The sequence below is a fragment of the Acinonyx jubatus genome, chromosome A1 (assembly GCF_027475565.1).
Source record: "Acinonyx jubatus isolate Ajub_Pintada_27869175 chromosome A1, VMU_Ajub_asm_v1.0, whole genome shotgun sequence".
NCBI lineage: Eukaryota > Metazoa > Chordata > Mammalia > Carnivora > Felidae > Acinonyx > Acinonyx jubatus.
Genome location: NC_069380.1, coordinates 142,568,527 through 142,583,703, shown reverse-complemented (window position 1 = coordinate 142,583,703; position 15,177 = coordinate 142,568,527). Strand labels below are relative to the sequence as shown.

At 37.3% G+C, this 15,177-nt stretch overlaps 1 protein-coding gene across 5 annotated transcripts in view; it reads right to left on the bottom strand.

Moving 5' to 3' along the window:
* Positions 1-15,177, bottom strand: part of MSH3 (mutS homolog 3) — a 187,786-nt gene that overhangs the window by 151,565 nt on the left and 21,044 nt on the right. For all 5 annotated transcript variants that reach the window (XM_053224371.1, XM_053224369.1, XM_027039130.2 and 2 more), the window contains exons 7-8: positions 14,274-14,419; positions 9,550-9,716 (exon numbers count right to left, since the gene is read on the bottom strand). In XM_053224371.1, coding sequence (XP_053080346.1) covers positions 9,550-9,716; positions 14,274-14,419 — 313 coding nt within the window. The remainder of the gene's footprint in view (positions 1-9,549; positions 9,717-14,273; positions 14,420-15,177) is intronic.

Genomic DNA, 15,177 nt, shown 5'->3' with positions numbered 1-15,177 from the left:
CACTATCTAATAATGAACGTGGTACCCAGTAAGCACCCAATAAACGTTTTTAAGAATAAATGAATGTATTATAATGCATAACTCAGAAGATGTATCAATAACTTGAGAAAATCCTGGAAATATCTATCATTACGGATAGTTTTAGTGATAAGAAAAAAATAATCAGGGTGCCTGGCTGGCTCAGTCAGTTAAGCATTTGGCTCTTGATTTTGGCTCAGGTCATGATCTCATGGTTCTTGAGTTAAAGCCCCTTGATAGGGGATTCCCAAGCCTCTCCTTGGGATTCTCTCTCTCCCTCTCTCTCTGCTCCTCCCCAATTTGTACTTTCTCTCTCTCTCAAAAATAAACTTAAAACAAAATAATCAATTAGAATTTACTGCTATCTAAATTACTAACATGAACTTGAAGGCGAATAAAGTATCTTTCTTAGAAAGGCAAACTATTTTGAAAAATGGAGAGTAACCCATCTTCATGGAGTTTAAGTGACCTAAGCTTCAAATTCATCATCATCTGTACTTCCCTAAACCTCTGGTCTGAAATTTTTTTCCATGCAAGCAATGTTCCCATTTATATTAGATTTAGCTCAAACACACATACAAAATCTAAATGACAAGAAACAGAAAAACGTGACATACACTGTCCTTACTATGTGCTCCAGCACAATTCCCTAACTTAAGTTATCCCCTGCATCTTCAAAAATGTTGCCACATCTAGGGGCATCTGGGTAGCTCAGTGGGTTAAAGCATCCGACTTCGGCTGAGGTCATGATCTTGCAGTTCTTGAGTTCGAGCCCCCGTCAGGCTCTGTGCTGACAGCTCAGCTGAGAGCACCGAATCCTAACCACTAGACCACCAGGGAGACAGCTCAGCTGAGACTGTGTCTCCCTCACTCTCTGCCCCTTCCCCACTCAAGCTCTGTCTCTCTCTCTCTCTCTCAAAAATAAAAATAAAAGCATTAAAACAAAGTTTTTTAAGATGTTACCACATCTGAGCATATCACCACTACAATCCAAGCTTCTGTTAAATCAATCCACATTTTTTTAAACTCAAATACCAACTTAAGAATCTGTATTCTACACCATAAATATTTGTAAAATCACAGGTTTACTTTACTAATTACACATTTTTAATACACCTCCTCCCATTATTTAGTTCTTCTTTGTTCAATAAAGTTTTGAAATTTTCTTTAAGGTCTTGTTTTTCTTTTGGTGAATACAGTCCTAAATAATACTGCTTTTGTTGCTATTCCAAGTAGTACCTTCTTTTAAGATATTTACTATTTGTTGCTGCTGTATTAAGACACTATTCATTTTCATTTACTGATTTCACTTAACAATCTTGATGAACCCTTATTACTTCTAATAATCTGTCACTTCTGCATTTTCTATGTAGGCAATGTATGGTATGCAAATCAACTTTAGAGTTTTCAATATACAGTCCTTAAATGTTAACTGCCTCTCATTTGTACTATTTAAAAATATACTTCTCGGTAGTATCTGATCAATTTTAGGTAATAAGAATGTATATATGAGATCATTTAAGATAACATTTAATTAATATATTATATGAGGAGTTTAATTCCCTTCTTGGAGAATTACAAACATGATAGAAATTGCAAAGAGGATCTGAAGGCATACCTATAGACAGAAATAATGCATAGACAATAAAACTGAAAAAAAAGCCTTTTATGAAACACTTAACCTTTACTACATGTGAAGCACTTTGATAAATTCTATTTTATTTTTTTTTCACTGTTAGGTGCAACCTACCACACTGACTTTATGAACTTTGGTTTGAAAAAAACCTGTCCTAAATCAACTAGATTACCACCTTTTAAGGGGCGACTGGGTAGATCAGTCAATTAGGCATCTGACTTCAGCTCAGGCCATGATCTCACGGTTTGTGAGCTCAAGCCCTGCCCTGCGCCTGCCTCTGTGCTGACAGCTCAGAGCCTGGAGTCCGCTTCAGATTCTGTGTTTCCCTCTCTCTCTGCCCCTCTCTCCCCTCACACTCTATCTGTCTGTCTGTCTGTCTCTCTCTCTCTCTCTCTCTCAAATATAAACATTAAAAAAAAATTTTTTAATGAATTTTGCCACATGCTTCAGTTCCTGCATTTCTGTTTATGCTTAACATCACATTAGCAATAAAGAGCACTTGCATTGTTGAGGTGTAATCAGAAAAAAAAAGAGGCAGTCTTCAAATGAAAGTAGAGGGCAAATCACTTAAGTTACACTGTGGTTCAAAAAGAAAAACTGTGGTAAAAAGCTGAGTCTACAAAGCACATCACAGTATAGAAAAAATAAACTACTGCAAAGAACCTGGTCCTTAATGGGGGACACATCCCACTCAAATTAGGAGGATCAATTTATTTTCAGACAAGAACATCATCCTTTGTACCAAAATACTGTTCACTTCAGTTTACTAGTTTTATACATTTGCCTGATTTTAATTTCAACTTTTATTTTGACTACTGCTACAAAAAAAAAAAAAAGATATAAAGCTAAAGCACTAAATTCTAAGTTTTATAAATATTAAACTCACATTCTAACACAAATACTTTAAATCAAATTGGGCGGGAAGGTTAGCAAGAATTGTTTTCTTTACAACAGGTATTTTAGGGGCACCTGGCTGATTCGGTTGGTAGAGTATCCAACTCTTGATCTTGGGGTCATGAGTTTGAGCCCCAAATGTTGGGTATAGAGATTACTAAAAAAAATAAATAAACTTTAAAAAAATAGATTATTTTTACTTTTACAAAAGACATGTACTACCCCAGTAACTTGACAAATTTACAAGAAGAAAATTCTAACACAAAATACTAAATAAAAGGAGTCAGTAGGCCAAAGTAGATAAAACATCAAAATAAAGCACAAATTCTTCCCGCTAGTGCCCAGCATCCTCCATGAAACAGGTACAGTCCTCCCCTCTGTCCATAAACACACTGGCATGTAGCAAATGTTCACTAAGCAGTTAAGTGCTAGATTCTGTCCCAGGCCACTCTTTGCCCATACACACCCAACACTCCATTCAACTCACTGTTCACAATTCCCTTACCCCATCCTGTGTTCACACTCCCTTGAATGCCCTCACCTTACCCAGATTCATCTTCCAACCAAATTTAGGGACTTTTTGGCTCGTATCTGCCTGCCACCCAGTGTTTGATACATGCCACATTTACTTGGTTCCCAACAACTCCAAATAAGAATCATACTGAAATGACTTCATATAAGCCCAAGGCACTAAACTTACTAAGCTTTGACAAAACTTACTAGAAGAGTGCAATCACTAAATTCAGACCATCAAGTACTACCCACTTAACATTTAATACGTGTGGAGCACTTCCTCTTAACCAAGTTAATCAGTAATATCTGTCTATTTTTTTCCTCTCATCCTTCAAAAATATTTGATACTTTTTAACTAATGCTAAATTCAACTTGATATTAGCAAGAAGTTGGACTTTAGCCATAACACAGATACCTAATTTACCTAACAACTGATCTGATAATTTATGCACATGGTCTCAAAGTAATCATCTCATTTTAATACTGAAACTACAAAACATTTTCCATTAAAAATTTGAAAATCAAAGTATGACAAAGTAGTACTTAATCTCTAATACAATTTAATAAAAGAGAAACACAAAATTAAAACACAGCAATGGTAATTTCAAATATCTATAAAAGACACTCAGATGGTACAAATCTCTGTTATAAGCAATCACGTCAGATAATGGTTTTGACTAAACCTTTAAAGATGTAAGGCTGTCTGTGGACACAAAAACATAATAATGTATTTCTCTTTCTAACACTAGAAGTATCCACAGTAGGAGTTATTCTTATTCCCCAACATCAAGATTTGAATGTTTTCTTCAAATCGGCAGCATACACATCTACCTTTGAGTAAATCCTGATATGTTCAAGCATGGATTTCCTAAGCCAAATTGCTTAGATCACTGTAGTCCTGAAGGTCATTCTTCTATAGATACTTCATAAGTGATCTGAACTGGTTAGGGTTAATTTATAACCAACTATCTTTGTCAATATCATGCAGCTTCAGAAAATTTTAACAGTCAATATTGTAAAAAATTAACACATACTATTGGCCATATCATTTGCAACAGATAAATGATGACCACATATCCCTACTTTGCCCTGGCTCTATACCCAGCTCTTTTATCCCCTTCCTTTCCATTTCTTTCTATTTTGCTTCCTCCTACTCCCAGCTATGACATTCTCCAGACTTCCCGTACTTATTCTTGTTGCCCCTCAGGGAAACGGGTTTTGTTTTGTTTTGTTTTGTTCTGTTTTAAGTTCAATTCTCCCATTTAGGTAGTAGACTTGCCTCTTCTCTTTTGTCATGCCATTCTTTTGTCAGAAGCCTTACTGACTTCCATCAGATTCCAGTCGCCGTGGCTGGATTTTATGGTCCTCAACGCTTTCTTCCCCATTACTCAACATGAAAGTTCACCTCCAATTAGAAAAAGTGTCACCTCTGTCCTCACACCTCCTCTAGTATTTCCAGCCTGTGTGCCTCAGAGCTCATACTGTTTACGAACACGTACACGTGTGCATACACACAGCACACCCTTCCCTCCTCCCCACTACCAATTCAAAGCCTCCAGTCCCACAAATGTTGCCAGCCCAGCCCACCTCCTACATAAAGCCTTCTTTGGCTGTGCCAGGGCCCAGGAAGCCCTCACCTCTCTGAACACAAAATTGGGCACCATCTGCTCTGTTCTTCTGATTTGCTTCAAATATCACTTTCTTTGAGAACTATTAAACACAACCTAATATTTGTCTATTGTTTTCGATAGTTTTCCTCTCAACCAGTTTTATAGACATATAACATCTCTAAGCTAAAGTGACCTTAAATGCAACTAATATAGGGTTGAAAATCATCCTTCTCCCTTTGTTTCTCTCTATATATTCTTACAACAAATGGGAAAGGTAACAAAAAATAGTAAAAATGATTTCCTAAGATCCAAACCAAAACTTTATGAACATATTTTACATAAATAAAAATAACCTAAAAAAATCTATTTATCATTACTTAGAAACAATTTTATCTTTCACTAATATGTAGTTATTCTTAATTACCATGTGATACAAAGTAACTAAGTCTACCTGGAGATATAAAAATAAATGTGAAGGTCCTGGTACTCTTTAAGTGATAATTCACAGAATAGAAAATCCTTTGGAGACCCCTTGTGGCCAAAGATTATAAAAAAACATTAATACTTTAAAATGCATATTCCATTAATTCCAAGCCATTCTTCCTTTTCTCACACAGCTTTAGTTTTTCTTCAATATCAATATATATTAACCGGTAACTGACAAAAACTGCTATTTTTACCTTCAGATTTACAGAAGAAAAACAGTGGATTCTAAGTCTGAGACACCAGAATCTACCTATCACTGTTTAAAACAGGCAAAAGTCCAACAAAAACAAAATAGGCATCTGGGTGGTTCAATCGGTTAAGCATCCAAGGTCAGCTCAGGTCATGATCTCACAGTTCTTGAGTCGGAGCCCAGCACCAGGGTCTGTGCTATCAGTGCAGAGCCCACTTTGGATCCTCTGCCCCCTCTCTCTTTTCCCCTCCCCTGCTCATGATCTCTCTCTAAAAAATATATACACATTAAAAAAAAATTTCTTCTTGAAAATTCAAGGCTATATGGTTTACTGGTAGTAAATATGGAATGGAATTTTGACAGGCTATGTTGTTCATACATTAAAACTATTCCCTATCCTTGTTGCTGATTTTTGTTCTTTCTTAAAAAAATATGGATAGAATTTTATCTCAGATTGATAAAAGCTAAGTTATGAATGTAAAATGGATTCATGAGCACTCATGGGGAAATTAAGGCAGGACCACACCTGACACAGTAAAAATAAAATTTAAAAAAAGTGAATTAAGTGTTAAATGCTAAAAATTAGATTAAATTTTAAAGAAAATCAAAATGGACTAAAATACAGATGATTACTGAAGTAGTTTCAAAATGGGGAGAGATCCAAGTACAAAAATAAGAGAATGCTACTGTAAGCATGAAAAACTTACTTGGTTCAGACAGTATACTAAAAAACCCATAGAGGGATGCCTGGGTGGCTCAGTTGGTTAAGTGGCCGACTTCGGCTCAGGTCATGATTTTGCGGTCCGTGAGTTCAAGCCCCGCATCGGGCTCTGTGCTGACAGCTCAGAGCCTGGAGCCGGTTCCAGATTCTGTGTTTCCCTCTCTCTGACCCTCCCCCGTTCATGCTCTGTCTCTCTCTGTCTCAAAAATAAATAAACTTAAAAAAAAAAAAATTTAAAAAACCCATAGAAACAATGAATTAAAATATAATCAAAAATGTTGCTTAAACAGAGCCAAAAACCAACAACAAAAAAGAGGAAATCCCCAAGAGCCAAAAATAACAGGAGAGACATTTGTTTCAGAAGGCTGGAGGTGGGAGGGGCACCTGGGGGGCTCAGTAGATTAAACATCTGACTTCAGCTCAGGTCATGATCTCAGTGTTCGTGAGTTCGAGCCCCACGTCGGGCTCTGTGCTGACAGCTCAGAGCCTGGAGCCTCCTTTGGATTCTGTGTCTCCCTCTCTCTCTGCCCCTCCCCTGCTCATGCTCTGTCTCTCTCTCTCCTTCAAAAAGAAATAAAAACATTTTTTAAAAATTTTAAAAGAAGGCTGGAGGTGGGAGATAACACCATAAAGGGCCATGTGTAGAGAGCAGAATAAGAAGGCATTCCAGAAAAGAACAGGGAAGAGGCAATATTTAAAAAGACAATGGCAAATAATAACAAATAATAATCATACAGTTAACAGACAGCTTGCTATCTATAGAGGGCTTTCTATGCCAGCCACTATTGCAAACATTTTACTTGTATTAACTTATTTAACACTCAGAATAATCTTATGAGGTAAGCACTCTTATTATCCCTATATTAAAGAAAAGGAGGGGAAAAAAAAGGAAAGGAAAGGAAAGGAAACTGAAGGACAACACAACACAGTTGAGTGAGTACTGAAAGTCGGTAAGGTGAAAAGCCAATTTTCCAACCCAAACCCTACATCACAAGAGCCACAATATTTGCTCAACTTGTGAATCTCTAGCACTCCATGTGTCCATGGATATAGGTCAGCTTTAGACACTCACAGAAACGGGGATTAACTTTTGACTTTGCTTAGTCTAAAATGCGAATAAAACAAAAATTACATGAGTGTGGGAAAAGTTATACACTCTCAATGCTAACTAAAGAAATATAAATAAAAACAAAACAAAGGCAGCATCAAATTTGGGAAAGCCCACATATGACACCAGAACTATCTTTTAGTATGCCAAATGCCTTCTGAATTTCATTTGATGAATAAACATTTAGCAATATCATAAGCAATGCTGCCCGCCAGCCAAAAAAACTCATTTTTGGCAATGTTTTTGTGGAATATTTTCACCTTTTATTGAATTTTTGCCTTTATTATTTTGTTTTTAAAAAGCAGAAATCAGAAAAATGGAAGTGTTCATTCAACTGATCACCTTTAGTCTCTGTTATATCTAAGTCAACCGAATATACACACAGTTATAAAGAAAAATGAACAAAACCAAAACCACAAAATATTGGAAATAAAGTTTTGGAAGACTTTTAAAAATCTTTAGAAATTTTATTAATTTTTTTAATTAATCAGTCTACTGTGTCAGTTTTAATTATTCAGGTTTTAACTCACTGTCAGAAAAGGATTATAAACCAAATAAGGGGACTTGATAGAGAATTTTTCACCTATCCAGTTGGCAGAGACTGTTTACATGATCCATTGTAAGCAAGGTTCAAGCAACTCTCCTGTACTGTAGCAACAGAAGTATAAATTGATATTACCAATTCTAAAGCTTTATAAATGTTTATACCCTGTGACCCAGTAATTCCACTTGGAGGAATTTAGCTTAAGGAAATAATCAGAAATGCACACAAATATTTCTATGCATGGATACTCATCACAGTAATATTTGTGGAAGTTAAAAAAATGAACATAGCGTAACAAAAGGGGAATGGATAAATTATCCATTTACATGACTGAATAAGATGCAGTCATTTTGTTTCCATTGAGTACCTGCTGAAATATCAGCAGATGAAATGATGTTCTCTAGAATCTGCTTCAAGTAAATAATCTAAGGAGAGAGGGAGTAGGGATACAGATGAAATGAAATTGTCTGAGTTGAGCAATGTTGAAGCTGGTTGATGAATTCATGTGGTTCACTACACTATTCGGTATAATTTTATATGTTTTCCATAATAAAATAAGATAAATTTCCCTTTAAAAAGTATGAGGGGTACCTGTGGGTGGCTCAGTCGATTAAGCATCCAACTTGAGCTCAGGTCATGATCTCAAGGTTCGTGGGTTCCAGCCCCACATCAGGCTCTGTGCTGACAGCTTGGAGCCTGGAGCCTGCTTCAGATTCTGTGTCTCCCTCTCTCTCTGTTCCCCCCCAGCTCGCACTCTTTCTCTCTCTCAAAAATAAATAAAGATTAAAAAAAAAATTTTTTTAACTATGGGAATTTTAAGTAAAAATACAGGACACAAAACTGATTTTGCAACATGAATCCAACTTCATAAATCAAAAAATGTGATACATATGCATAGAATTAACACACCAAAACATTTAAGAATAACTACCTCCGGGTTATAGGATTTGACTTATTTTTAGCTCTTCATTTTTTTGGTAACTCCCAATTTTTCCTAAATGGTCACGGATTGGTGTTATAATAAAAAATATTTATTATGAAAACTACTTAGAAGTTCAATTTAAATGAAAGCGTGACACTCTTAACTCTAAGAACAAAAAAATAGTTGGAACTTCACTTACCCATCAATTTGACTTCCTGATTTGTCAATCTACTAAATAAAAATCTTTATGGGCTTTCCTGCTTAGTCTAAAGTCCAAATTCCTCAGTACATAGTCCTGTCCCCTGGAGCCATTGCCCGCCTTTCCAGTGTCTTTTCTCCCCATATACTCCTCCAGGTGGCAGTATGGAATGGTCCCAACAAGGTACCTTCATGTTGTCACTTAACATCATGCTTTGTGAATCCTGTTAGATGTGTACACATCTGCCTCTCCTGATGGATTATAAACTCTGCCAAACATGGACGACAAACACATCCTCTTCCTCTGGATGCCACAGTGCCTAGTACACTGCTGCACAAGTTAAGACGTATGACATTAGATCTAATCAATAAAACTCCTGGACACAGCCACAAATTAAAACTTGCAGCATTTTCAAAATTATATAACCTTTCTAAGAAATGAACTCTAAATTACCTCTAAAAACTGAAGATAAATTTCTAAATAGTATCATTAAACCGCTCTAACAGTCCTACATTAAGGTGATATTATGAGTAATTTCCTTTTTCTTTCTTTTTTTTTTAATTTCCACCACTACTGTTAAAATACTTCTGTAAGTAAAAACTTGTTAACAACTTCAATGAGCTTAAATTTAATGAGTTTAATTCCCAGTCTGGGAATTAAATCTGAGTTTCAAAATCAGTAGTATTTTCCAATGATGTGCCAACTCACCGAGCAGCTGTGGCTCTGTGGATAAGCATCTCTGTTTGCTCTGACAAGTGTGAGGGGAGCAGTAGCTCCACAGGCTGCAGGCACAATATCCGAGTTTCGAGCTCCAAACGGGAAGCAGAATCCTGGAAACTATCAAACACGACCTCACCTGTGGCAGGCTGCACTCCCTGAAAACAAAAATGCAACATCACAGAAAACATATTTTTCCCAATTATAACCTTGACACATTATAAACACACATGGAAACAGTAAAGAGGATACACTCTCTAGTGTGTAGTCCAGTTCTAAAGTGTTTGAAAACCTGTGTACTTTCCAAGATTCTTATGTAAGAAGTCAGATTCACCAATATCTACACTAAGCGAGAAACAGCCTGAGCCAAGTTTTGGATCCAACGAACCCGACAGAATGACTCTGACAAGTCACCAAGCCCTCAGTTTCCTCCTCTAAGTGGGAATAAACCAGCCTACTTTCATCTTCAGGTCACTGCAATGGCCAGATCATAAAACAAACACGAATGCTTTATAAACTATATAGTACTGTACAAATAACAGTTGTCATCACTAAACAGTAATAAGTTCCTAGTAACATGGCCACCAGAGCAGTAGTAAATTTCTATTTCATTTTATAAAATTAATCAATAAAAGTCTAATTTTTCCAAAAACTAACACAAATATAGCAAACTCTGAATGAATCCCAAGTAGAGAGTTTATCTAGGGAAATAACCATAAAAACTAAAAGCCACCCCCTAGCATCCCAAGCCAATATAGCAAAGATAAACTGGAAAAACTCATGGTTTGAGAAAGGAGAAAAAAGGTAAGAAACCTAGCCAAGGTTGCAGAGTGATAAAAGTAGTGGAAACAAGATCCAGGTGATCTCACTCCATAGGCCACTCTCATGTCCTCTGCTGATGGTAAATAAATGCATGGGGGCGCCTGGGTGGCCCAGTCAGTTAAGCGTCTGATTTCAGCTCAGGTCAAGATCTCATGGTTTGTGAGTTTGAGCCCCACATCAGGCTCTGTCCTGACAGCTCAGAGACTGGAGCCTGCTCCGGATTCTGTGTCTCCCTCTCTCTCTGCCCCTGCCCTGTTCACCCTCTGTCTCTCAGAAATAAATAAAAATTAAAAAGAAAGAAAAGAGAAAAGAAAAGAAAAGAAATGCATGGCACTGGGGCACTTGGGTGACTCAGTCGGTTAAGTGGCCAACTTTGGCTCAGGTCATGATCTCCCAGTTCATGAGTTCTCGCCCTGCGTCAGGCTCTGTGCTGACAGCTCAGAGCCTGGAGCCTGCTTTGAACTCTGTGTCTCCCTCTCTCTCTCTGCCTCTTCCCCATTTGCACTCTCTCTCTCAAAATAAATAAATAAACATTAAAAAAAAGTGGGGCACCTGGGTGGCTCAATCAGTTAAGCATCTGACTTCGGCTCAGGTCATGATCCCAGTTTGTGAGTTCAAGCCCCGCATTGGGCTCTGTGCTGACAGCTCAGAGCCTGTAGCCTGCTTGGGATTTTGTGTCTCCCTCTCTCTCTGCCCCTCCACTGCTCATGATCTGTCTCTCTCTGTCAAAATAAACTTTTAAAAAATTAAAAAAAGAAAGAAGAAATGCATGGCACTAGTGACAGATGGTATAAGCTATACTCACCCCCATACTCAAACATGGCTGACAGAAGGTCAACTGGCATGGCTTCTTTGGAAAACAGCGTCATATTTCCTAGCAAAGTTGTAAACTCCATACTCCTAACTCAAATCCTTCCTAGGTATATACTCAGGGTATACCATAGGTATACCACAAAACGTGCACAAAAAAGTTTATAACAGCATTCTCTGTACAACCAAAACCGAAAAGAACCCACATGTCCACCAAGAGAAGAATGAACTGAAAATCATCAAATATACTATGGCAATGACAATGTAAGAACTACTACAGTAACACAAATAAATCTCATATACAAATACTATATGAGAGTAGTTTGCAAGCAAAGGAAGCAAGACTCCAAAAGACACAATATGTTTACACTTGTATATAGTTTAAGGAGGTAAAACTAGAACTAAAAGCAAGGAAATTATTATTATACAAGTCTGGATTACAGTTAACCTCTGCTGAAGGAAGGGGGCCCTTCTCAAGGCAATGTTCTATTTCCCAGAGGAAATATTTCCTAACCCCTAGAGCGCTGTCTCATATTACTGTAATTAAGCACTCTGTTTTATTAATTTTTCTTTTGAATATTTTATAATTTTTTGAAGTCCCTCATTTTTGGCTCAAAGCACCTCCTTAATGATAGCCGAGAGGCCTTCTCTGGTGCCCAGATAGCTGGAACGTAAGTACGTTAGTATACATAAGTAAGTTTATCTCCCAATCTATCTAGCATTTATAAAAGCTATTTATAGAAGTTCAAGTAACAAATTTATCAGACAAATTCCCCTCTGCCTTTTTAATTATTTTTTTAATGTTTATTTTTGAAAGAATATGAGTAGGGGAGGGATAGAGAGAGAGGGAGAATGAGGATCCCAAGTGGGCTCTGCACTGATAGCAGTGAGCCTGAGTGGGGGCTTGAACTCAGGCACCATGAGATCATGACCTGGGCTGAAGTCAGACACTTAACTGACTGAACCACCCAGGCGCCACCTCCCTGCTTTTTTTTTAATTAGAGAAATGGTCTATATTATAATGCCTGCAACATCTATTACTATGTGATATGTGACACTAAAAACACAAAGTTAGGCTGTATAAAACCATGCACTGCCCAGAATGAAGGCAGAGGGCCTAACTGCAGTGATACTATCAATGCTAAAGACTTTGATTTTAGACTAACTGCCAATACCCAAAAGATAGCTCCTAGGGAGTGACACTCGTAACAACAGGGAAAAATCCAACAAGAATAGTACTGAGGGTAAAAAAAGAACAGATCTATTGTAGCCACACTGAGTTTGAGGAGTCAGGACAAATTCTGAGTGCCGTGCTCAGCAAAAAGATAGATATAAGAGGCTAGAGCTCAGGAGAGAGGTGCAGCCTGGACCCAGAGCTTTGGATGTCATCAGCCCAAAAGTGGTCAATGAGGACAAGGACAAGACCCAAGAAAACACTTGAGAGGCAAACTATCATTTCTCATTTTTTCACATCACAGTTCATACACAACGGTTAATTCTGGCGGCAACCACTCAGCACTAAAGAGGAATCATATACATTCAACTCTATTCTTTAGGCTGAGTTTCAGGTAAATATAAATTAGCACATTACATATGTTAGAGCTTAAAAGCAAATAACCTTACTATTTGTAAATAAATCCAACTGCCTGTGACTAGATAAAAAGTACTTCTCAAAGATAAAAAAAAAAATTATTTAGAAAAAAAAAATCATTCAGAGCCACCCAACAGTAATGCAAACTCTCTGAAAGTTTATTGGTTAAGCAAAGGTCAAGTTAGCAGAGAGTTATCCCCCCAAAATAAGGTATTAGAAGGTACTTTGGAGGGGCCCCTGAGTGGCTCAGCAGTTAAGCATCTGACTTTAGCTCAGGTCATAATCTCATGGTTCATGGGTTCTAGCCCTGTATCGGGCTCTCTGCTGTCAGCACACAGACTGCTTCGAATCCTCTACACCCCTCTCACTCTGCCACCCCCTTCTATCTCTCTCAGAAATAAACACTTGATTAAAAAAAATTTTTTTAGGGGCGTCTGGGTGGCTCAGTCGGTCGAGCATCAGACTTCAGCTCAGGTCATGATCTCACAGTTTGTGAGACTTCGAGCCCCACATCGGGCTCTGTGCTGATGGCTCAGAGCCTGGAGCCTGCTTCAGATTCTGTGTCTCCTCTCTCTGCCCCTTCCCCACTCGTGTTCTATGTCTCTCTCTCTCTCTCTCTCTCTCTCTCTCTCTCTCTCTCTCTCTCTCTCTCAAAAATAAATAAACATTGAAAAAAATTTTTTTTAATTTTTTTAAAAAGGTACTTTGGAGACATTTGGGTTGTTAAGAATTTTTGCTGGAAAAAAAAAAGAACTGTGTTGATATTGCAGCTGATTGCAAAAATTAGAAAAAAAAAACAAAGAGAATTAGTTATTACTTAGGCAAGGAGTCCTACTTTTGCTTTAACAACAAGAGAAAAAGAAAATCTAATAGTTCTGAAGGGCACTAAAAATTCTAAGGTTTTGAGCCAAGTCCATGTGGGTCTGTAAATGGGCAAATTTACTCACAAACTGCCAGAGGGTAAAATCAATAAAACCATGATTCACAAATTATATTTCTCTAGAAAACTGACTGTAAGTATTCCTAACGTTAATTAAACATGGAGTTTTGCATTGGCCAACTATCATTTCCCTTTACTCCATATCCCCTTTACTCCAAATCTATATACAACAATCACAAAATCATGCGTTTAATTTCAAATCCCTAGAGGAAATTTGTAAAATCCTTTGCTATCCATGCACAGTGTTGGCTTAGTGTTTTATTCTGCTCTGTTTCTTATCTATATCTCTATCTGTCACTGTGTCCATCCTGAACCCTAAATGCATAGAGCACATGGACAGAAACTACCTGGATGTCTCCATAGTACAGAGTACCAAGGAGCCATATGAGAAAACTTGTAACTAGTGATTTAACATATCAAATTACGAGGAAAATATTTTTCTAGTAAGTTACTTGAGGGCACACTTGATCAGTCTCATTATAAACCATACAAGATTACTCACAGAGATACCATGAACATCTATCATTCATTCTTCACCTACAAAGTACTTACCACCATTCCAATGAAAATGTTCCCCTTTTTTTTGTCCTTAACATTTTCCTGATCTTCACAGATACACAGAAGAAAATTGGTAGAATTATCAGTCACTATCTCATCGACATTTATAGCATCATCCAGCTTGACTAAAGGATTCACATGTAATAATTATTAAAGAAAATTATATGCTACATTCCCATTAACTGCTTTCTCCTTTAAAACAATGGTTCATTGTCCCAGACATTTTTGCTCTATGCAAAATCTTCCACATAGGCTTCATTTTTCTGATTTACTCTGATTATAGTTACATGCCTTAACTCCCCTGAGATATGCGACTCATGAGGATAGACAGCTATTATGTTCTCACTTCCCAAAGAGCCTAGGAGAGTACCCCTTGGGGAAGCTCAAATATTAACCCTCTTCTTTACTTGGATAACGTTGAGATTTGAATCCCATGATGCTTAATTCCAAAGCATGAATACACTAAAATAAATGTAAATTACTTTCCTCCTTTAAAGTGCCTAAAGCTTTCAGAAATAGCAAGAGAATTTTTAAAAGACATGAAAAAGAAAACCAAAAAAGAAAACAGAAACACGTATGTGTACGTGTGTGTGTGTGTGTGTGTGTGTGTGTGTGTGTGTGTGTGTGTTTAGTGAGTCCATTAATTAAATTCTCAGGGATAAGTTGAGTTGGGATGAAGTCAGTCTGGAACAACCCAACTTAGGCAACAGCAGGCAAGAGCTATAGCAACACCAAAGGGAAGCAGGGAGGTGTACCATTTTAGGAGCAGGCTTTAATAAGAGACTCAAGTTCAGGTAAAAGAAACAATAAAATTACCAGGTTCTTACAGCCTGATCAGCTTAGAACAGTACAGAATTGTTCATGGTTTTGGGTCTATTCTGAGTTGTACCTATTCGTA